This window comes from Ovis canadensis, chromosome 6 (genome assembly GCF_042477335.2).
Source record: "Ovis canadensis isolate MfBH-ARS-UI-01 breed Bighorn chromosome 6, ARS-UI_OviCan_v2, whole genome shotgun sequence".
NCBI lineage: Eukaryota > Metazoa > Chordata > Mammalia > Artiodactyla > Bovidae > Ovis > Ovis canadensis.
This window is the reverse complement of record NC_091250.1, coordinates 33,297,889-33,322,418: the sequence shown is the minus strand read 5'-3', so window position 1 is coordinate 33,322,418 and position 24,530 is coordinate 33,297,889. Positions and strand designations below refer to the sequence as shown.

General features: G+C 41.7%; 1 protein-coding gene across 3 annotated transcripts in view; it reads left to right on the top strand.

Moving 5' to 3' along the window:
• The window catches only part of SGMS2 (sphingomyelin synthase 2), a 93,706-nt gene extending 80,735 nt beyond the window's left edge, over positions 1–12,971 (top strand). For all 3 annotated transcript variants that reach the window (XM_069593544.1, XM_069593545.1, XM_069593546.1), the window contains exons 4-6: positions 2,964–3,117; positions 8,295–8,461; positions 10,225–12,971. In XM_069593544.1, the coding sequence (XP_069449645.1) occupies positions 2,964–3,117; positions 8,295–8,461; positions 10,225–10,428 (525 nt within the window). In that variant the 3' untranslated portion in view covers positions 10,429–12,971. The remainder of the gene's footprint in view (positions 1–2,963; positions 3,118–8,294; positions 8,462–10,224) is intronic.
• The last annotated feature ends 11,559 nt before the right edge of the window (positions 12,972–24,530 follow it).

The following is a 24,530-nucleotide window of genomic DNA, read 5'->3' as shown; positions in this document are numbered from 1 at the left end:
CTAAGATAGCAGTGACAGGATTGAGAGATTGAGGAGCAGAAGAGAGCCCTTCCTCTGTCCTGTGAAATGTTATTGCAAATTTCCATACCTGAATACCGCTGGAAGGGAGGAGGGCGGAGAGAATGGGTGGCGGTAGTATTTTCACTCCTGGTTTGGTTATACCTTTGGATTAAGTGTTTTTGCACTTAGAAAATCCAAGCATTGAGTTGGGGTGGGTGAGTGGATTTAAAAAAAAGTTATTATGGTTTTGAAGTGAAGAATAATGTGTTCTTAAAACTGAGAACACAATGGTCGGCTGGAGTGTACATACCTTTTTATTTGATCTCAGTGTTGACAGTTTGTACCAACCACACAACCAGAAATTCCTGAAGGTCCACCTCAGATCTGATAAAGCGCATGCTAGATTCTATCCTGCACATCAAGGGCTTTCAAGCATTTCATGTGGTCTGCGGGGAGTCCTGCAATTCTGTCAACAGTCCTTCTCTTCCCCGGGTATGCATCCTTTGAAAAGCGAGAAAGTAGTGAAAGCGTTAGTAATTCAGTCATGTCCGACTCTTTGTGACCCCATGGACTGGAGCCTACCAGGCTCCTCTGTCCATGGGATGCCCCAGGCAAGAATAGTGGAGTGGGTTGTCATGCCCTTCACCAGTGGATCTTCCCCACCCAGGGATTGAACCTGTGTCTCTCATGTCTCCTGCACTGGCAGGCAGGTTCTTTACCACTAGCACGCCCTGGGAATCCCCTGCGGATCCTTTCCCGCCTTCTAGATCTATCTTTTCAAGGCAGGGTCACCTATTGCTTAACATATTTGTTTTAAAGACTGTCAACTCAACGAAACCTGTATATTCTCTCGGGTTAGCCTCCTGGGCTTGTCCTGAGCCAACTTTGGAAGGAGGTTAAGTTTCCTTGAAACCTCCAGTTTCTTCCCTTGACCTCTAATCCTGTTTCCCATCATCTTGTGCTACAGAGCCCTACATTTAACTATCACCCCAGCATAGTGTGTTTGCCTTTTTACAGGGGTCATCTGAATACCAGACATGTTTCCAGATCCATAAGATACTTTTCACTGGAAAATTTTTAGACAAAGATCCCTGCCCCAGTTCCTATGGTACTGAACAGGATGGGTTTCCACCTGCTTTGGAGACTGGACTGTCTTCTTACCCATCTGTACACATCTCACCCTCTTTCACAACTGCACGTCTGCTTGGACCAGACACTACCTGTCTACACTGCCAAAGACTTGAACCACCACCGTGATCGGCCTGGCCACGTCTCAGGGGCCAGTGCCTAGAAGGATCGTCACTGAGTGTGAAAGGCGGCGTGTCACATAGCTGTGCGCCCAGGCCCCAAGCGAATAGTCATTGACGGTCTTTCTGTATTTCTCTTCTCATGTCTCCTCTTACTTCTTGTTATTTCTGAGTATCATTCTTTGATTTTCTAAACCTACTCACTTGACATTAGGCTGATCCGAAGTCTTCCACCCGGTGGCCCAGCATTTCAGTATTCCAGTTTCTCATGTATTCCCGCTCAGTCCACTATTCCTTCCCGTATACCTAAGGTTTGGGTTTTGTTGTTGTTTTTTAGTACAATTTTTAAAGGTTACTCTCCACTTACAGTTATTATGAAATATTGGTTGTATTCCCTGTGTTGTACAATATATCCTTGAGACTTTTTTTCTAATTGGAGGATAATTGCTTTACAATGTTACATTGATTTCTGCCATACAACAATGGGAACCCGTCAGAATTATACATGAACCCCCTCTGTCTTGAACCTCCCTCCCCTCTCTCGTCCCACCCCTCTAGATCATCACAGAGCACCAGGCTGCTTTCCCTGTGTTACGTAGCAGCTTCTCACTACTTTCTCAATTCACCCTGTCCTCTCCATGCCCCGCTGTGTCCACAAGTCCGTCCATAAAACCTGTAACCCTGGGCAATCTGGGGGCAAGAGCCCATCACTTGTGCTCCACTGGAAGATAAACCGTGATGGGTCTAAGCCTCTGGATTGACGATGGCTGTGTCCACACGTGCATCTCCATTTCTTACACCCAGCAGTTTGGACTCCCGCCTTCCCACCCCTGTGTCGCCTCTCTCCGCGGCTCTGTCTGCTCATTGGTTACCACTAGTTTGTTCTGTATGGCTGTCGGTCTGCTTCCTTTTTTGTTACAGTCACTAGTCTGTTGCATTTTGTAGTCGATTCTACACGTAAGAGAGATCTGTGTGCCTCAGCTTGAATGGGTTATAAACCTCTGACTGTTGTATCACACTCCTGCTGTAGCCCTTCATTGTCCCTGTGTCATCATGGATGCTTCTCGGGGCTTCTCCACCTCGCCCAGGGGAGCCCTTCGCTCACTCCCTGCCACGGCACACAGATTTTTGCTCTGAGGATGTTTTTCCTGATCAAGCCACTCCTTTTAAAGCAACCAGTACATCCCTAATCCATCATTTTCAAACCTATTTAAATTATTTAACAAATTGCAGCTCTTTTAAACTGCAGATATTTGGATCAGACATTAATACAACTATATGCACCCTCTAGGCTGCCCACTTAACACAAGGTAAGACTACCCTGTAGAGTATTAGTAATGTGGAGGGCAGCCGAATCAAATATTAACTATCTGAAACCCCGACTTCCCCTACAAAGAGGAAAGAGAGGAGCTTTGATCTTTTCAGTGCATAACTGTGGTGAAGTCATTGGTTATTAATATTTTTAAAAGCTTTGCCCAAGGACACACCACCACCAAGACATATTATTAGTAACATACTGAATAATTTAGAACATGTCACTAAAAGTGGCCAATGCAATGAATAAAACCCAGTTTGAGGAGCTTCCCCCTTGGATTCTTTTTGATTTAAAAGGGAAAAAAATCACAACTGATGACCTTTGTAAATGTCACATAAATTAGGCTAACACTTGATTTATCAGCTTGTGAATTTTCTTCCTGATCTTCTTGTGTCATTCAGCTCAACGGAGACTCTCAGGCCAAAGTACAACGGATTCTACGGCTGATCTCTGGCGGTGGATTGTCCATCACGGGATCGCACATCTTGTGTGGGGACTTCCTCTTCAGTGGCCACACAGTTGTGCTGACACTTACTTACTTGTTCATCAAAGAATGTAAGTGATAACTCATTCCTGCTTTGTTGGTTGTTGCAGTGACTGGAATCCCTAGGCCCTGAAACTGATGAGCCCTTATTCTGTTGAAATTAAGAGCCATGGAAGGAGGGGTGTGTGTAGGGTTAAATCCTAGCCCTGGCTTCTTGCTAACATTCAGCATGCCTCCAAAATGTCTCCCTCCTCGGATAGTACTTCTTAAGGTGTGTGCATGCTAAGTCACTTGAGTTGTGTCTGACTTTGCAACCCTGTGGACTGTAGCTCACCAGACTCCTCTGTCTCTGGGATTTTCCAGGCAAGAATACTGGAGGGGCTTTGCCATTTCCTACTCCAGGGGCTCTTCCTAACCTAGGGATCAAACCACAGTCTCTTACATTCTCCTGTTTTGGCGGGTGGATTCTTTACCACTAGTGCTACCAAGGTATGAAAGGCTATTTTAATGTTGGAATTAAGAGGAATCGTTAAGTTTATTGCAAAAAGAATCAACCTGCTCCAGAGCCCAGTGGAAAGGACTTTTGAGTGAAATTTCCATTTTACGGATTCATTACATCATCCCCAATGCTTTGCTTAACGTTTTCCTCTTTTGTAACTTTTCCTTGTCTGACTTTATTCTAATTGCGTCACTTCCAGTACTATGCTTTAATAGGCATCTTCACGAAACATTTTGCCAATTCTGACCATTTTCCTCTTAAAAAGCAACATGGAGATGAGAATGTGAGATATCTTTCCATATTTATATACTTAATTCTCATTATACAAAGTTCTTGTGTATTCCAATAACTTCGTGGGGAGGGGGCCTAGAATATCTTGTTCATTGGAAAGAGGAGTGGGGACTGTATTTGATTTTAGCTGCCAGCACATCCCCTTGTAGATTTCTGAGGCTTTGTGTAGTGGGGCCCATTATCTCAAAACTTTTGAAGTAGTGATGCTTCGTCCTCCATTTTTACCAGCTGGTCAGTATTAACCCTTCATCTTCAATTGCAAGATACCCCATCTCCATGCCAGTGTTCTTTTGGAGTCTTATCTCAATTCTGTTCACTTGCAAAGCATATCATAAGGGTCTTTGGGCAGAAAGCAGGGGAAGGAGACCTCCCTTCTGTCCCCTTGGCTCAGTTCTCTTCCTTCCTCTTTTAACCGTCATCAATCCAAACAGGCGTAGACCCATCTTGGTTTCTCTTCCAGTGGAGCAGAGGTGAATTCTTGCCCTTAGATTGCCTGATATATAGGTTTTAATTCTGCTTTGAGGGCATTATGACAAAGAGATGCGAGTCTCTGTAGTAGATGAAGTCTTTTTGTTTTTTGATGGCAATTGTATATCTTCTGAATTGTTTTCTTTCTAAATGCTACATACAAGCTTTGAGCAGGGTGAACAGTCTATTAAGTGTTCGGCCTTTGCCACACTGTCTGCCTTGAAGGCAGAGGCCTTGGGCACCTTTCCCCTCGTATTTAGGTTCTTACACTGTTGGGGAAGTGGTGGAAGATAGGAACCTAGCTCTGTGTGGGCACCAGTATCTCCTTCAACTTCAGTCTTCTGAAATTTCTAATACCTAGTTGTTGGTTCTGGGTGGCGGGCAGAGCGATTTATGTTGTGTGTGGTTCTCACTCCAGCTTCTGCTCTGGAAAGGTCCCATCTCTGTGTAAGGTCACTCTCCAGTTGAGAGGTTCATTTGGGTGGTAGAATCTTCCCTCTAATCTGTTACATCATAAAAGCTTATAGAAGACAAGGATGATGGCAGGGAGATGTTACAAGTTGAGAGTGAAGCCACTGTGGGTGGAAAACCAGGTAATGAAGAGAAAATACCCCAGGAAACGGAGGGCCAGTTTGATAACTGAAGACGAGGGGACGTTACCAATAACAATGAGTAGACAGAATGCTTCCTCTGTGCTGGGCACTATTCTGAGCCCTTAGTGCAGATTAGCTTATTTAATCCCTGCAGCCACCCCAGGAGGGAAGCACTGGTTTCCCCTATTTTTTCAGAGGAAGCTTAAGCATAAGGAAAGTGAGTGAATTAGCCACAGTCCACAGTTAGTAATTGGAGGCTGACTTCAGCAGTGCCACTCTCAGTTTCTTGGCTCTGCTTAGAATTTTTGGAAACCCAAGTGTCTGGTCTGGTAGAATTGCTCAGAAATAGCCTGGATGTTGGCTTATTGTTGTTCCTTTGCCTCCGCGCAATAGGGCAACTGCATAATTATTTCTCTACTTTAATAAAGGCAAGTGCAGTGCGTAGACATGTTTCCTTCCCCAGGTATGGTTTGGGCTTGAGCTCTTTAAACTTGTGTAAGTTTACATATAGCAAGGAAAGAATTACATTCTGCTTTCTCTAAGCTTTGTTGAGAAACAAAAGGGCAAATCTGTAATACTGTATACGAACCCAGCTTTAGGATCCGTTCCGTACGTAAGCCAAGTATCCCGTGTTTAGGTCCGCTTCCTATGCAATTAGGGGAAACAGCTTCTAAATTATACCATGTGTTGTTGTTATGAGTAAGCAATGGTTCCAGTGGTTTCTTTGGAGATTCCGCTGCTAGAGTTAGACGCATTATTTGTATATTTTTGCTTTCCTGACTTTTGATCGTTTTGGACACTCCTTGTTTGACATTCTGTTGTCATCGGTGGATTATCATCGGGACCTAGGTTCCTTCCCTATAAAGTTGGCCTGGAGAAACCCACCTAGCTCTTAGTACCAAATGTCTTACTAATTGAGAAAACTTTTTCTTCCTCTTTCTTTTTCACCTTGCTACTACACTGAGTCCATTATCTCTGGTAGTCATTGACAGGCAGGGATCGGATCCCACACAGACAGTGGAGTTTATTAAGAATTTTGTCATCATCTCTCAGCTCAAGGTTATCCCTGGCGATAGAATGAGAGAGCAGAGAGGATTGCCATTTTGCCATTTCTGTTTCAAAATAGTTTATATTAAATCTTCTATTTGGGTCCACCAGTGTTCTCAATTAATGAGCAGTGGTCCCAATGTAGTAGCTAGTAGGGAATATATTTTTATGGGAGAGCAGTGCTAGGGTGTCTAGATATTCCTAAAGCCTGATTTTCAAATCTGTGAGTAGTAAATTGATCATTCGGGCCACCTCTTTACTCCCCACCTGCTTCAGCTTTGCTTCTTGTGCATAACTGTTAATCGCTCAGTCATGTCCAACTCTTTGCAACCCCATGGACTGTAGCCCACCAGGCTCCTCTGTCCATGGGATTTTGCGGGCAAGAATACTGGAGTGGGTTGCCATTTCCTCCTCCATGCGATCTTCCTGACCCAGGGACAGAACCAGGCTCTCCTGCATCGGCAGGCAGATTCTTTACCGTCTAAGCCACCAGGGAAGCCCCTCTTGTGGATAAACCAATACACAAGTTTTGCTGAAGCATTTTGAACTTTTAAGGTAAATAGCAGGTGACCCGTGAGGATGGGAAGGAAGCAAGACTGGTGTGGAATTTCAGGCAAGGGTAAGGGCTGTGGTGCTGGAGAATCATATTTAGTGAAAGCTCCAGATTGCTGAATGTTACTTCAGTTTTTAACATTCAGAGCCTAACAGAACAGTTATGGGGACTGGATCTGGCCTCCCACATTACGGAAGTAAGGCTTCTCCCAGCTATAAAATTCTTGGATTCCATGAGCTATTGGCTGGAACCTAGTGGCAGGATGAAGCAAGTAAGAATTAATGAGTTGTACATTCAGAAGTAGGAAATCAGACTTTCAAATACAAATACAGGTTTATCATCTTACTGTTCCACGTTGGACCTAAAGAGCACTAGCTATATTATTTTTTACTTGAACCATGCCTGATTTGATGTGTCATGTAACGTTCTGAAAAGTAAATATCACTATACAAATAATCACAGTTAAATATGAAATAAATTTCAGTATTACATTATTATCTTTGTGAGCTAATAAAGCTTTAAAAGAGGGGAAAAAAACAGTTATTCAAGAGAAGAAGACTTATTAGAAATGAGTGCTGTTTCCATTTATACCTGTGTCATTACTGCCTGTGTAGGAAGGTTGGTGCAGGATCATGTTTACCCTGTGAAGGGCCTTACTGCTGCTGCTGCTAAGTCGCTTCAGTTGTGTCCGACTCTGTGCGACCCCATAGACGGCAGCCCACCAGGCTCCACCGTCCCTGGGATTCTCCAGGCAAGAACGCTGGAGTGGGTTGCCATTTCCTTCTCCAGTGCGTGACAGTGAAGTCGCTCAGTCATGTCCGACTCTTCACAACCCCATGGACTGCAGCCTATAGGCTCCTCCATCCATGGGATTTTCCAGGCAAGAGCACTGGAGTGGGGTGCCATTGCCTTCTCCGGTGAAGGGCTTTAGTTCTCTCTTAAAGCTGATCAGTGTCATGAACATAGTGGCCTCACTAGGTAAGGCTCAAACCCATAAGTGCATTGGCAAGAACCCTAAGCTTTTACTTTGCTGTTGTTTTTTAGTTCCTAAGTCGTGTCTGACACTTGCAACCCCATGGACTGTAACCCACCAGGCGCCTCTGTCCATGAGATTTCCCAGGCAAGAATGCTGGAGTGGGTTGCCATTTTCTTCTCCAGGGTATTTTCCCAACCCTGGGATGGAACCCACATCTTCTTCATTGCAGGTGGATTCTTTACCACTGAGCCACCTGGGAAGCCCAGGCTTTACATAGGGACTGTCCTGTAGTTGCTATTGGCAATAACAGCATAAAATTGCTGAGAATCAAAATATTGCTAGGCACAAATGCCATTTTTCTCTCCCTGCAGGAATGAAAATAAGTTTATGTATAAGAACTAAAATCACTCTTGCTTTCTCATCCCTCGTTTCCATAGACGGTACCTTTTTCTTTTGACCTCTGCCCTTTTTCTTTCCAGCGGAGTCCCTGTGGGAGCCAGTATGAGCCAATCTCAACCTAACGTGAAATATTTCTGTTCTCTTCCTTATTATTTGCGTGAGCAAAACCTAGAGCAGTGTTACCAACCTGCGCAGGGAAATGACTATTAGACCTGCTACCAGCAGCCTCCCCTGCCCCCATCCCCTCAACCCGAGCAAATCCTGGGCGGTTCACAGTGACTCATAACTTTGGGTTATCCATTTTCTCTGCCGGTGACGTCTCGGCCTTAGAAAGACTTTTCTCAGGTCTTTAGGGTAGACTGTCATTGTTCAGTTCATCTCGGGGAATGCTTCTTAACTCTTGTCGCTTTTCTGCTGTCCAGATTCGCCTCGCCACTTCTGGTGGTATCACTTAATCTGCTGGCTGTTGAGCGCTGCCGGGATCATCTGCATTCTGGTAGCGCACGAACACTATACCGTCGACGTGATCGTGGCCTATTACATCACAACTCGGCTCTTCTGGTGGTACCATTCCATGGCCAATGAAAAGGTGAGAGCAGTGAAATTATCCTTGGATAATTTCTTTAAAGGCAAGGGGCCTCTTTTCACACATCGGGGGGGTTCATGTAGCTTAATGGGAATAACTGCTGTTGCCACCTAAATGTGTGGTTGAGGTCAATTGACTTATAGGGATGACTGCCTCTTAAAGAATGTCACAAATATAAATGACATTTAAGGGTGAAATGCTGTGTAATTGTAGAGCACAGTGTTTTACTCATCAGGTAACGTATAGGAGAATTAAAACTGAATAAAAATTTAGAAGCCTTCTCTGTAGAAGCTTTGTTGTGCAGCTAGGTGAGACACTCAGAGAACTTATTTTGAGGAAGACACCAACTCTTTTAAAGTCAGGCAAAAATGAGTGACTAATGAATAACTGGACTTTGTACATCTTTTAGTGATACTATGCTCTCTGACTTCCCTTCTTATCCTTCCTTCCTTATTTCTGCTGCCTCTTGTTTCCATATGATTCTTTTTTTTCTTCTCCCATTCATTCTGAAAGAGGTGGCTCAGATGTCATCTCTTCTGAGAAGCCTTGCCTATCTCCTGCTCTCTGCCTCTAGTCTCAAGACAGAATGATTCCTTCACCGTGTCTTCCTAGCCTCAGTGTATGTCCTTAGTGTCAATAGAGTTAGTCTTCGTGCCATGACTTACTTATCTGGGGATGTGAGAAAAAAAGTGAAAGTGTTAGTCACTCAGTCGTGTCTGACTCTGCGATTCTATGGACTGTAGCCTGCCAGGCTCCTCTGTCCATGGGATTCTCCAGGCAAGAATACTGGAGTGGGTTGCCATTCCCTTCTCCAGGGAATCTTCCCAACCCAGGGATTGAACCTGGGTCTCCTGCTTTGCAGGCAGATTCTTTACTGTTTGAGCCTCCAGCGAAGCCCACTTATCTTGGGATAGTCTGATTATTGTCCAATACCATATTTTCCATATTGTCTGATGCTTACAGTGTTGCGAGAATTTGTGAGCAATGAAATATGCTATTCCCTGCGGATCTAACTCCAGTTCTCAGTGTTGTGCCCAGTAATAAATGCCCTTTCTATGGATTACTTCATTTGTCCTTGTGGCTCTGTTTCCTACTTAACATCTTCCTTCTTCCGGTCCCATCTAGGTAACTACTAACGCCACTGAACTGAAATCTCCATCTTTCCCCTTAAAGACTGTCAACCTTATGAGCTCTCCTTTCACTCTTCCACCTTCCTTGAGCCATAGATCTGACCGCTCACATATCCTGAAGATTTTTCCTCCTGGAGATCTCTCACATCCATTCCTGAGTCTCCATTCTTCCTGGAATCACAGGCAGATTTGCCTGAGCCACAAAGAGGGGAGGGGTTCAAGGGTGGAGCCAGAGTCTTGTCAGAGTTGATGCATGCATGCTGAGTCACTTCAGTTTTGTCCACCTCTTTGCGACCACATGGACTGTAGCCTGCCAGGCTCCTCTGTCCATGGGGATTCTCCAGGCAAGAATACTGGAGTGGCTTGCCATGCCCTTCTCCAGGGGATCTTCCCAACCCAGGGATTGAACCTGTGTTTCTTACGTCTCCTTCATTGGCAGGTGGGTTCTTTATCACTAGCGCCACCTGGAAAGCCCTATCAGAGTTGGAGAAAGGAGCAACGTCGACTGTTGTCTTGTGATTCAGATTCTGCTGGTTTCCCTGTTCAGTTATAGCAAATGACAGTTTAATTCAGAAGCAATGTAGGGCGCAAATCGTGAAAAATATGTCTCGTTTTCCTGTTCTTTACCTTTTACAGAACTTGAAGGTGTCTTCACAGACTAATTTCTTGTCTCGAGCATGGTGGTTCCCCATCTTTTATTTTTTTGAGAAAAACGTACAAGGCTCGATCCCTTGCTGCTTCTCCTGGCCTCTGTCCTGGCCTCCTGGCTGCTTCAAATCATCTTGCAAGAAATACTCACGGGTTCAGAAGATTGGTGAAGATAATGAGAAATCTACCTGAGGAGCAGAGCAGAGGCATTGGCTCTTACACCAAAAGAGTTATCGCTGTAACCAAAGGTATAGTTTTGATTTTTATTTTAGGAAAACTGATCACTAAAGGAAGAAGCGGACCAAGTTTTGTGCAAGTGATTAGAAAGATGAACGAAGTATTACCCTTGGACTGTTTTTTTTTTTTTTTTTTAATTCATCCTGAGAAAGTTAAATTCTCCTTCGGCTCTTCATTCATTGGTGACAAGCCCTCCAACTGGGATTTTACTAATGAGCTTGTTAAAGAGGTGCCAAAGAACAGGCTACTCCTTCCTTATTCTTTCTCCAGGAAAGCTCTCTACTTCAGAATTTTTTCAGGATTTTTTTTTTTTTCCTCCAAGGTCAAAAGAATTTGTTAAAATTTTAAATAAATAAAGATATCTGGATACAGACAGCTACTGTGTAAATAAAATCTCCGAATGCTGAGAGTGGTTTTTAGCATTAGGCTTCTTAGCCGTGGGTTGTGAGTGAACTTTGGGTGAACCTTGTTTCTGTCCTGCCTTAGGGGAGGTCAGGGTCAGGTCTGGGAATACGTGCTGCTGCTACCAGCCAATGTACTCCGTGTCACTTTCACTTTATTCTTTTTTTAACTGATAATTTTATAACTTAAAAAGTGAACTAAGTCAATAGAGAAGTATTTGAGACACCCCGCAGATTTCACATGTGTGTAAATATTTCGTTCTGAGATCCCTATGACAGGTATACAGGAGACATGGGGCTGTGTATGTGAATGAGGGGGGCTTCTGTTCTCCACATATAAGTTCGCATCTGTACCCCCCAGGGCAGTCAACAGTGTAGCACAGGCTGAACATACATAGGTGTGTGAACTGACACTCCTGCCCTGTGGGGAACAAGCCTGTGTTTTTCTCCCAGGTCACACACACCCTGGCTGAGATCTGTCATGGAGCTGTGAATTGGAACTCAGAAATCCGACTGGGCACATGTCATTGAAAACCATTTCTTCCTAGTTCCATTGTGCTTTATGGAAAAACCAAGATAGAGTCCAAAAGTTTATCTCATCCTTGCCTTTTAGCAAGAGACTCGTTTCTTATGTACTGGTCCTAAGGACACATACCACAGTTGAGTAATTTTACTTTGACCCTGAAATTATACCATGGTGCTCCACTGTAATCTGCGGTTCGAATAGGTGCGTTAGATGGTGACGGCTCCTCAGTAAAGGGGGGTAGCTGCTTCTGAGGTTCTTTCAGGTGATGTTAAAAAAAATAAAAAAAGATGGATTAAAAAAAAAAAATCCGGCCAGATTTAGTGCATTGTTTAATGCTGTTGAATCTTTTGGAAAATTCTTGGCTTGATTTCTTTAAACTTCTAGTAATCATAGAAAAAAAATTTAAGGTTACAAAATCATCAACAGTAGTCAGGGGAAAAGTCAGTCTGGGTAGCAGGAGGCAGTTACCTTTATATTGATGGTGAAGATTTCTCCCCACTCAGAATGAAAAACATCCCTAAGTTTGTCATTGTCAATGAGTCAGCCTTGACTCGGTACACAGAATTGAACTTGAACTTGTCTAAGAGAAGCACAAAACAATTCTGTTCAGAAGGGTCATCCTCCTCTGGTGCTAAAATTCTGTGTATGTTTTCAGTATGATTCTTTCGGTAAAAGAGAAACACTAAAGGTTGAATCAGGAAGTAGAAAGACTAACTTACTTATTTAAAACACGAATTGAAACCCTATACATCCTTGGCAGATTTTGAAATGCAAGAAGTCTTTCCAGTATTTATTATTAAGTCAATAAGAACCATATGTACAGCTTACGTGGTGTATTTAGCTATACTTCTACGTAATTTTCACTTATTTTCATTTGTTAAATATTGACGCTGGCGATAAGACAATGTATTCCACTTGAAAATACTGATTTTAAATTTTTCTTATCTAATTGTGAGGAAAAGTATCTGACACAGAAGCTTGAGTTTTGTTCTCCTAACACTGATATATTCCTTGAGCCTTGAATTGAAATAAAACAACCTGATATACCTTAAAGCCTCATTCAGCTAGATCTGGTATAACCCTTCTTTTTCAAATTAAGTAAGGAAAGGTGTTTAAGCTTTAAAAATCATGGTGTGTTGATTATTGGACAACCTTGAAAACAGTATAAGCTTTGCATTTTAATCAAGTAATCCAGTTTTCGTTTTTTTTTTAAATACCATCACCTTTTGAAGAACTTTAAAAACATCTATGACCCCATGTATGGACACCACTGTTCCCATGTATATGCCACTGCTCTGTAATAAATGCTGTGGAAGCATGTGGTATGAAAATAAGGGGAGAGGGGACTATTAGAGTTTCTAGATGGGAAAATAAGAGAAATAGCAAAACCCATTTACATTTAGGAAACCAAACTTGAGGTTCAACCCCATATGCCACTTGGGGATATAAATCTTAAACAATTATTAGTCTTACTGTGGTGATAATTTCACAATATGTACAAATAAATCATTACATTGTAAACCTAAAATTAATATAATGTTTTATGTCAATTATACCTCGACCGAAAAAAAGAACATAATTATGAGCTTGCCTTTTGAAACAACATACGATCTTATCTATTATCCTTGTTTTTGTACGCCAGTGCTCCAGTTTGAAGCTTTTTCTGTGATTAAGTCCTTGGTGCAATATTTCTATAATATATAATTTCTATGAATGATGCCACATTTAAAAAAAATCTTTCAAGTGAAAATGAGTTCCTTTCAGATTCTTTTTTTTTTTCCTAAGTTCCTACATTAGCTCTGAAAACAGTCTTCTTACCCACTCAGTTCCACCCAAGGTAATTTGGAATTTGGTATTTAATTTCCTGGCATCTTGGGAAACAAGTTTTGCTATGGAAGGAAGGTGGGGAGGTGGTTGTGACTGAGCTGGTTGATGAATGACAGTGCATAAGGTTCTCTGCTGTACAGCAGTGCCCTCTTGTGGAAATATGTTATAGGTCTTGGAACACCAACTAGGCACAAGTGTATTTCCAAGGTTTTAAAGGCATTTTAAAATTATTATTTTTACCAGTAATCTGAAAGCATCATGAAAAGTAATTATTTTTTTCAAAAGGAATTATTTTAAAGGCATTTAAAACCTTTTCCAAAGGGAAAATGTGCTTAGATCGCAGGGGTTATAATTCTAATCTTTTATCCATCTGATCGAAGAAAATTTGCAGACCATTTTTACCTCTCACTATCACAATCATTAATGTCTCCCTTTATAACTTCCTATACTTTATCTTGAAACACCAAATTGGCCATCTTTCTCGTGTGTGTGTGTGTTTGTTTTTTTTACATGCTAGAATTCATGCAGTTACTTTTTTGAGAGTTAACATCTTGTTCCTTGAATATTTTGAATATTTCTATTAAAATCCTTTTATATTGTTGACTTTATTTTGCGCTGTAAAGCTGATTTCAAATGTAAGCCAGTCTTAACACACTCACTCCTGTAGTGTAAGGAAGTGTGAGAAGGAATTCTTAATAAATGAGTTTACATGTTTAAATCGGACATATTATAATTAATATGCCATATGTTGAAGGCTTTTCTATTTGTATGTATAAAGAGTCCTTTTTCAATGTCATTGTGTTGCAATAATTTAACTCCTCTGACTTACTTGCTAAAAATATTTCTTCTATTAAGAAGTGCTCTTGACTTCAATACCTAAACCCTGAAAATCATGTCAAAAGGTACCCAAAGATAAGTTTTTATACAGATACACACCTTGTAAGTTCTGATTTATTTTATTACTCATTAATCTAACTATGTTGTGTTCTGAATGAATCATGAATAAGAATAGCTGTTTATTGTGGATTTATTTAAAACTGTCCTTTAAAAGAAAAAGAAGCAGCTATTAGCTAATCTAATTGCCAAGTTGGAATTCATTATTTAGTTTACCTCCTATGCAATGATTAATGCTGCAAAATGTATGGTTATGTTATACTATATTCACAAAAGAGAGATTATTACAAGGTTTGAGAGGTAGCCAATTGCATCGTTCGGAAATTTACTGTACTGTTTCAATGTGTTAAGTGCCTTGTTGTAAAGTAAAATTCTAAGTCTAGAATTCATTATTTTCCTGACATATATTTTTCATTATGATATATACTGTATATTGCTGTAATAGTTTTATTAAATGCTTATGTTTTAATTAAATATGTAAATTTCAGAAACTCTTTTCTCTTACCCACTGGTACCTTAATCATTGGTCTGTCATACAGATTTGAATTCAGGTTCCTTTTTTCAAGAGGGGAAATTCTCTTAGTTTAGAAATATGTTTTCCATGCTTGTGCTTTTGTGTTTGTAAAAACATTTCAGGAGGAATTTGGGCGCGTTAACTATAGTTTGTACTTCAAAATGCCATTTTACATTTACATTTTAAGTGCCTAATTGTTAGTTAAAACTAATTTATGTTTCTATTCTAAAAAAAGAATGTGTCTACTTGGTTTCTAATCTCTTTGGCTTTGCTTGAAAAAAAAAAAAGCAAGAGCCTATACTTTGTATTTACCCAATAAACCACCATGACATCAACAGTCTTTTCAAAATTAGTATTATGGTTTTCTTCAATTAAAACAGATTATTGCTTTCTTTAAATGTTTGTAAAAAATTATTTAGTTTTAAGTAGCTATTAAAACCACAGGAGGGTTATTTTCTTCAAGCACTATTTTTTAAATAAGCTGATAACAGCATACTAATTAAACTGGGGTATGTTATTTTCCTCCCCTTGGATTTAAGGTGAGAAATAATTCACAACAGTATAAGGTCATTCATGGAAAGGTATAAAATCAGATCCCTGCTCCATTATTCAGATTCTCATTGTTCACAGAGTAAAAAATAACAAAATGATAAATCACTAATTCTTCAAGGAAAGCAGAGTCCTTTCTGTTGCTCAGTTCTGAAAGAAATTATCATCCTCTTCTTTCACAAAGTGAGCCCCAAGGTGATGTCCTTAGCCAGCCTTCAGTAGTCACTGAAACAGTGGTTTGCTATCAGTTGTTTTTGGGCCCCCTGATAAAAGATGAAGTCATGACCCCCAGAGGACCTCAGTGGGATGAGGGCACAAAGGTAAGATAATATGGTTCAAAGAGGAAATTGTTGGATAATTCAGGTTTCTTTGAATTATCTGGAAATGATAGAGTGAGTCTAAATCACAGTAATCTCTCTGTCACCTCCACCCCAGTTGTGAATGAAAACCTTGTTCCATCCTTCTGTTTGAGATATTGGCTTGCTGGTTTTGCTGGCCAGAGCCGCAAAGATTGCCTTTTTTATCGAGAATGCATGATACAAGGAACTAGTGTGATGTTTGACAAACCTTGACACCTAACTTTTCCCTTTCCTTAAAAAAAAAATGTTTTTTGTTCAGTTTTTGGCTGCACTGGATCTTCGTCGCTGCACGTGGCTTTCTGTGGCTGCAGAGAGCAGAGGCTACTCTCTAGTTGTGGCACCCAAGCCTCTGATTGCGGTGTGGCTTCTCCTCTTGCTGAGCACGAGCTCTAGGGTGAGGGCTCAGTTGTGGCCCATGGGCCCAGTTGCCCCATGGCATGTGGGATCTTCCTGGACCAGGGATCGAACCCATGTCCCCTGCATGGGCAGGAGGATTCTCAACCACTGGACCACCAGAGAAGTCCTTACATTTCATTTTCTTCTAATAAAATATATAAGACTGTCAGAAGCATACTAGATTACTCACCAAATAATGAGTAACAATGCATGTTAGAATAGTGGATTATGCACTACTGTGTGCCTAAAGCATATTTAATTTATATGTGGCAGATGTAGAATGAGGTGTCTGTCTTTACAGTTTTTATGCTTGGCATACATTCTTGAATCTTTACAAAACCCCACAAGGTAGACAAGGAAAGAGTTGGTGACCTCGTTTTGCGAGATGAAAGAGCTAAGAAGTATTACAGCTGGAACCTGAATCTTGTTTTCTCTGGTTTTCTGCCTCCCTGTGATAATTACTATGGCTACCATCACTGTTCAGAGGTTTCGTTTTTGTAGTTGTTGTTGCTTGTTTTTAGAGAAGTTTATTCTCTTGTCAGCCAATTCGTTTGTTGAGAGGGAAACTGATCCTTGGAACAAGGTCTTTGTCCAATGCTGCTGATTTTTCTTGTAGTTGGGATTTACTACATTTCAGAGGGGGAGAAGAGTCAACTCTTCTAGTGCAAAATGGCCTTGAAAACAAATGAATCTCTGGGTTTGAGCTTACAATAAAACAAAGTTATTACAAGTATCCCTTGTAGGATGCTAAAGCTAAATCACTTCAGTTGTGTCCACCTCTGCAATCCCATGGACTATAGCCTTCCAGGCTCCTCTGTCCATGGGATTCTCCAGGCCAGAATATTGGAGTGTGTTGCCATTTCCTCCAGTAGTACATAATTACTGTCATGCACCTTAGCCTTACACAGGTTGGGGGCGTGGTGGTTGGGGAGTGCATAAGGTTTTATCTCTAAATGTGACTCTCGGGGATTAGTCTCGAGGGGAAATCAAAAGGAGGAAGAGATACATTGACCTGCTTTCAAAGGACAGCAAAGGAAATGGAACAGAGTCTTGGGACACATAGTAGTCTGGGTTGATTCTGGGCTCCCCAAGGAACCAAAGTGAAGCCATAGGATTGTCTGGCCCTAGTGTGAACTGGTTCTCTGTACTAAAAATCTGTCCAACACATGTGCTTGCATCCGACCAAGTGTCTGGGCACACTTTGCCTCAGTTCTTGTTTCCAAGAAGTTATCTCTTTCTCTACCTAAATTCCTTTAAGCTAGCATGGATCAGGCACTGCAAGTTGGTGTCTTCTTGTTTAACACCAGGCGAATCTCATTATGCTCCTTTTACACTTGAAGGAACTCTGACTCAGAGAGATAAACGGGGCACACAACTGCTGATGGGCACACAGCTGCTGATGGGCACACAGCTGTCCAAAGCCCGTAATTTTCCCATTGCACCAATGGGATGGAAGAATCACCCCACATGGGAGGAATGAAGGAGAAGAATGGCCTCTTGCAGAAATCTTTTGACAACCAAGTTTTGTGTTGTTGAGAGCAAAGTTAAGGAGTGCGTGACCTTGAGCTCTGTAAGATGCCGTGACCCACATTCTGCAGATGTCCTGTGTCCACGTTACCTCTAGTCCTTTCATCTGTGTGTTCTCTTCCTCTTTATAACCCCATGCCCTGTAACCGATGTGCAGTGATAGCATCTTCCCTCTCCTTTCATCATACACCTGCCTCTGGCAGATGGCAGGAGCCCTGGGTCTGCAAGGAGACTTGCCCCCAGAGCACACACCCCAGGGTCCCCAGGCACACAGGGCTTTGCAGGGAGGAAGGGATACTTTTTGAACATACTTTGTATTACATCTGGTCAATTTCCTAGTCCATGGTTTGAAGGGAATGTTTACATTTGACACCAGGGGAAAGACATTTCCCTGATGTCCTAGTGTTTAAGCTGTTTTAACAAAATACCGTAAACTGGGTAGCTTAAACAACAAACACGTCTCCTGGTTCTGGAGGTTGGGAAGTCGGAGTCCAGGGTGCCAGCACGGTCAGTTTCTGGTGAGGCCTGTCTTTCCTGTTTCCTCTCATGTGGGTCATGGCACGTAGAGAGAGCTCTGATCTCTTTCTCTTCTTTTAAGGACCCTCCTTTCATTACCCAGTCTGACCTTCTCTAAACCCAATAACCTTCCAAAGACCACACCTTTGAATGTAGTCCTCTAGAGGTTTTATTTCAACATGATGGATTTTTTTATTGTTTTGATGGGGAGGGGGACACAAACATGTAGTCCATAACACCTGGGTTTCAAATTTGTATAAAATCAAAGACATTTGATTTTACACAAAAACATTTTTTAAAAGCAAAGTGCACTTTTTATAAGCTCTGAAGCTCTTTGGGCCCCGTCTCTTCCGATCTGTGAGCCTGTTGATGAATGAATGCAAGGCACTTTGCCGCTGCTTCAGTGAGCAGCCCCTCTGTCCTAGTCAGGCTCCTCTTATCCTGGTCTGCTGGGCTGCGGCGCCCAGTCCAACCCCGTGAGGTGCTTCCCCAGACAGACTGCCTCCTGTCTGCTGAAGAAGGCAGGGGACACGGTGGCCCTGTGCTCTCTGGGTTTGAACCTCGCTTCTTCCAGGACTGGCTTAGGTGAAGGCCTGAAACAAGTTGCCTGGCCTCTGTGCCTCGGTCTCTTTATCTGTGGGTTGGAACAGTCCCTGTCTCACAGAACTGTTGAAAGAAATGAAAGAGGTCGTTATAAGGCACACATTCAGTGTTAGCCAAATGCAGTTAAATCTTTTAGGTACAGGAGTTCTAGCTCTGAAATTATTCCTGTATATCCAGATCTTGCTTGTCCTAAAAGTTCAGCAGAAATCTCATCTCCTGAAAGCTTTGCCTTACTTCTCTGAATCTGAATTCCTCCCTAAGAGATACATACAAAAAAAATTGTCGAAATGTGAGATCCACTCACTGGTTTAAGATCTTAAAAGACAAGCCCTGTTAATATACCGAATTAAAGTTCCTTCAGAGAAAGAATTGTCTTAGTATTCATCCCAGTGTCTAATTAAGTTCTTACCACAGCAAGTATTTGTTGAATGATATTTTTCTACCTAGCATCATGTGGCAGATTGGAGGTAAGGTATAGTAAAGCAGTTGATACTGCCTGATTATATACATCTATTATATATTAGATGTATATAATAATGTCGAATTAGCAAATAAACTTCATGGAATTTTAAAAATTTTTTGGAAGTAGTTTTAGAATTTTTAAATTGCAAGAATTTAATAATTTTCTACTTAATACAAGATACATATGTTTGTCATGCTGTACAAGCTTTTTGGATTTCAGTTGAGAACAATGTCCAGTGTTGGAGCTTATGTTTCTAAAGTCCCCACACCACCTACCTTCCCCACATTTACCACACTAGATAAAAACAAGCCCCCCCCCCGTATTTATTCCAGTATAATTTTAATAGAAATCGGAAATAAGCTAGGTATTTCTTAACAGAGAATTGGACTAACATTGTGACGTACCTGTAGTGTTGGTTTCGTCTCTGCCCCTTTACAGAACAGTCAAAATGATTCTATTAAAACATCAGGGTTAAATAAGAAGAGCAGATTAGTAAACCAGAAACATAGTGTGATGCCACTTATGGGGCAGCAGGGGGAATCTATGTAAGCATATACGTAATCTGAGAGGAAAACATCGCACTTTTAAGAGAGATTCTCTCTCGGGGGTAGGACAAAGTGCCCGATTGTATGTGTGTGTATGTACTTTGTTCTGTTGGTTCTTTGGTCTTAGTACCAGTTCTATTTCTTGGTATTTATCTAACTGAAATAATCATAGGTATACATATCACATTATTGTTCATAATAGCAAAAAAATCGAAAATAGCTTGTGTTGACAATAGGCTGTGGGTCAGATCAATTTTGAAATATTCCTAAACAATGAACAAGATTTTTTGAAGTCCAGAAGTCAGCAGATAATGGCCTTCAGAATAAGTCCATCTGGTTGCCTGTTTTCTCAATCAGGTTTTACTGAAATATGGCCATGACCATCTATTTATTGCCTATGGCTACTTTCCGGCTTCCACAGCACAACTGCACAGTTGTGACAGAGACCAAATTGCCAACAAAACCAAAAATATTTTCTGTTTGGTCCTTAACAGGAAAATCCTTGGGCTAGAAGAGAGTAATTAAAAAATAATTTGTGGGAGAACAACATGAAAAATGTTAATGACACATATACATATGTATAAAGATTAAAAATATCATAGATACATGAATTAAAAGACTGAAAGGATACATATAGAAATATAATAAATTAACCCTAGGTGGAAAAAGTAAAAAGATTATTATTTTTTCCTTTGCAGTTTCTTGCATTTTCAAATTTTCTACAAAACTATGTATTGCCATTTTAAAAATCAGAGTAAAGCTATCAACTTTCAAATATCTGATTTGCTGTATGTTCTTGCCTAAAGGAAAGAGTAGGTAACCTTTCAAGTCAAAGTTGCTCAGTCGTGTCCGACTCTCTGTGACCCCATGGGCTGTATAGTCCGTGGAATTCTCCAGGCCGGAATACTGGAGTGGGTAGCCATTCCCTTCTCCAGGGCATTTTCCCAACCCAGGGATAGAACCTAGGTTTCCCACATTGCAGGTGGATTCTTTACCCACTGGTGTCCCTCCTAAAACATGATTCTACATGAGACTTAGAGATGAGGCTTCATTATTAGCCAAAGCATGCTGACTGCCATCAGGAAGCAAAAGCCCTAGGCTTTGTTGAGGCAAAGGGCTTATACTTGACTTTGGGAATGTACTTTATTTTTTTCAGATTTTATTAACTAAACATATTATTAATCAAGGGCCAAGTTCAAGGTCCTGACAATCTACTTAAGAGGGCAAATCTTAGGGACCGGAGGCATTTTAGAGCCTTGGATTAAGCTCCCTCATTTTACAGTGAAGAATTCAAAAGGTTAACAACTTGTCCACGCAGCCCATTTAGATCTAGGCAGACTCCATGCTGAGTTCTGCAAAATAAATGGAAGAAAATGAGGGAGAAGAAAGGAACAGGGATTCCAGCTTGCTTTGGCTTACATAAAAATCAAAGTCCTCAGTATGTAACCATATGGCCAGGCTAATTAAAGCAAGGTTATGTTTATTTTGGTGATTGCAGCCATGAAATTAAAAGACTCTTGCTAGTCCCTTGGACTGCAAGGAGATCCAACCAGTCCATTCTGAAGGAGATCAGCCCTGGGATTTCTTTGGAAGGAATGATGCTGAAGCTGAAACTCCAGTACTTTGGCCACCTCATGCGAAGAGTTGACTCATTGGAAAAGACTGATGCTGGGAGGGATTGGGGGCAGGAGGAGAAGGGGACGACCGAGGATGAGATGGCTGGATGGCATCACTGACTCGATGCACATGAGTTTGGGTGAATTCTGGGAGTTGGTGATGGACAGAGAGGCCTGGCGTGTTGCCATTCATGGGGGTCACAAAGATTTGACAAATGTGTATGCCCATGGTAACCAACACTTCAATCAAGACATAAAACGTTTCCACGTCACCCCCTGGAAAAATGTTTCGTGTCCCTTTCTCAGTCAGTCCTGCCCTCTGCCCTGATTTATACCACCACGAGTTATGCGTGCCTTTCTAGAACTTGTTATAAATGAGTTCTTTCAGTATGTAGACTTTTATGCCTGGCTCTTTCACTCAGAACAGTGGTTTTTTAGAATCATCATGCTGTGGGGTGTGTCATAACTTATACCTTTTTACTGATGAGTGCTGCTGCTGCTGCTGCTGCTAAGTCGCTTCAGTCGTGTCTGACTCTGTGCGGCCCCATAGACGGCAGCCCACCAGGCTCCCCCATCCCTGAGATTCTCCAGGCAAGAACACTGGAATGGGTTGCCATTTCCTTCTCCAGTGTATAAAAGTGAAAAGTGAAAGCGAAGTCGCTCAGTCGTGTCCAACTGCTAGCCACCCCATGGACTGCAGCCCACCAGGCTCCTCTGTCCATGGGATTTACCAGGCAAGAGTACTGGAGTGGGGTGCCATTTATGAGTAGTCTATTTTGGGCTTCCCTGGTGGCTCAGACGGTAACATATCCACCTGCAAGGCAGGAGACCCAGGTTTGATCTCTGGGTCAGGAAGATCCCTTGGAGAAGCAAATGGGTACCCACTCCAGTATTCTTGCCTGGAGAATCCCACGGACAGAGGAGCCTGGAGGGCTACAGTCTATGGGTTTGCAAAGAGTCAGACAACTGAGCAACTAAGTTCAGCAGTCTGTTTCACAAAGAGATGGAATCCCCATCCTCTTCTGTTGAAGGACATCTGGACCAGTTTGGGCATTAAAACAAAAATATATGTTCTGATACTACTTTAAAAAGTTTTGAGAATTGGATTTTGTTACTATTGAGATTCTGCCTTCTACCAATACTTTTCAGGGTCCTCCCTCCCCTCATCTCCTCTCCAGGAAAATCATAATACATTCAACTAGAGAAGAATGATATGGGTAATACTGAAGATGGGCCAGTTTATTTATTTATTCATCATACAAGTCTGAAAGGCTGAATATAGAAAACAAGTTAATATACTGGCCAGTCTCACAATCTAATTTTGGAAAAGGCAGGTAAAGTTGCAAGAAGTGAAAAAGGAAGGCAATACCACCAACCCGTAGAGTCAGGACCCAGAGATAATTATTACCATTACAGCTTGTACTCATTGAGCCTAAACTAAATGCTAGACATTGTGCTCATTACTTCATGTAATCCTTACACTTGATGTAGGCACATTGGTTAACCCAGTTTCCTGTAGGGCAAATGGACGCTCAGAGAACATGCACAGAAATACCCATATACTATATGTGGAAGTATGTATGAAGGAGTATATATGAAGCAAATCATAGGAACTTAAATGAAGGAATTAATTTTTAAATGGCTAGTAGAGTTGTGCAACTAAATAATACAATTAGTATTTCAACTTGTCCTTTCGTTAGCATTTTGCAAACTCTTCTTAAGCCATAAGCTCTCTCTGTTCATGCTCACTGACTCTGGATGAGTATCCTGTGTAGCATTTACCTCCCAGGGAATTACAAGCCAGCTGGACAATTGTAGTTTTACAAATAGAGTAATTTAACACCTCTCTTTTAAAGATTTAACACTGCTCTTGATAACAAAATAATAGTACTTATATATTTTGGATATACTGTTACCAACAATTCTGGCTGAAATCCAGCAAGAAGGAGTCCAGTGGGAAGGTGAGTGGTTTAAATGATCTTTGGGGATTCCATTTAAAAATGTTTCCCTTAATACTCCTCTCCTCTTCCTTCCCCTCTCTCCCCACCCCAAAGATCTTTTGGTATTCCTTTCTTTTACTGCTGCTGATTATTATATTATTCCTCTATTTAAAGTAGGATGGATGAAGCAGAAAGTATTCCTTTTTCTGACAAGAAAGGCCTGAATATCATTTGGGAAAATTCATCCTTTAGAAGCACTGGATGAGCTATATGTTTCATGTTTAAATAATTTATCCATAGTATGTATTATGAACAAGGTCTCCCTTTCTGAATTTGTTTGCAAGGGCTGCCATAACACAGTACTACAGACTTACTTCCTCAGTTTCTGGAGGCTAGAAATCTAAGAATCAAGGTGTTGGTAGGGTTGATCTCTTCTGAGTCCTTCCTCCCTGTCTTGTAGACGGCCATCTTCCTCCTGTGTTTTCACATGGTCTCCCCTCTGTGTCTGTTGCTGTCCTAATCTCTTCTTCTTAAACAGACAGCAGTCATACTGGGTTAGGGTCCACTTATATGACCTCATTTTACTCTACCTCTTTAAAGGCCCTGTCTCCAAATACAGTCACATTCTGAGGTACTCGGGCTTAGGACTTCAATACATGAATTTCAGGTGAACACAATTCAGCCCATAATACTTCCTATCTGCATCACAGAAGTAAGAGACTTACTTGGGAAAACAAGGCAATTATATCTTGTGTAATGTCAGAGAAAAAGGAGGAGCCATAATTATGGAAAATTAAAGACAGACTTGGAAAGCATTACTCAATTCTTAATATGCCAACCTCAGCATCTCTGGTTTGTTATCATACTTAGAACGATACTGTCACCCCTCCTCGCCCAATTTGCTTTTTATATTGTTAGCTAATTAAACCCGCCAAGCAAATTTCTGGATTAGGTCTCGCGCTGAAACGCACGCTGAGCTTTCACTTTCCGCACAAAAGAGATATTCCCACCGTCTAGTGAACTCCGGGAGTTGGTGATGGGCAGCGAGGCCTGGTGTGCTGCGATTCATGGGGTCGCAAAGAGTCGGACACGACTGAGCGACTGAACTGAACTGAACTGAACCGCAAGCTCTACGCGCTTTACTCCATCATCCGCCCCCCCCCCCCCCCCCGTCCCCCAGCCTCTCACGACTATTACCCACCCCTCCTTTCCAAAGCGTTGGTCACCTACATCTACAAATTCTACACATTGCATTTCCATCACCCTGCTGTTTCTAGGTGGAGCAAAGGGTCATTTCTTCCTCCGAATCCCGTCTTAGATAAAGCAGCAATCCTGTCCTTTTGCTCCAGGAGACGGGACGAGGACCTCTCTCCCAGCTCAG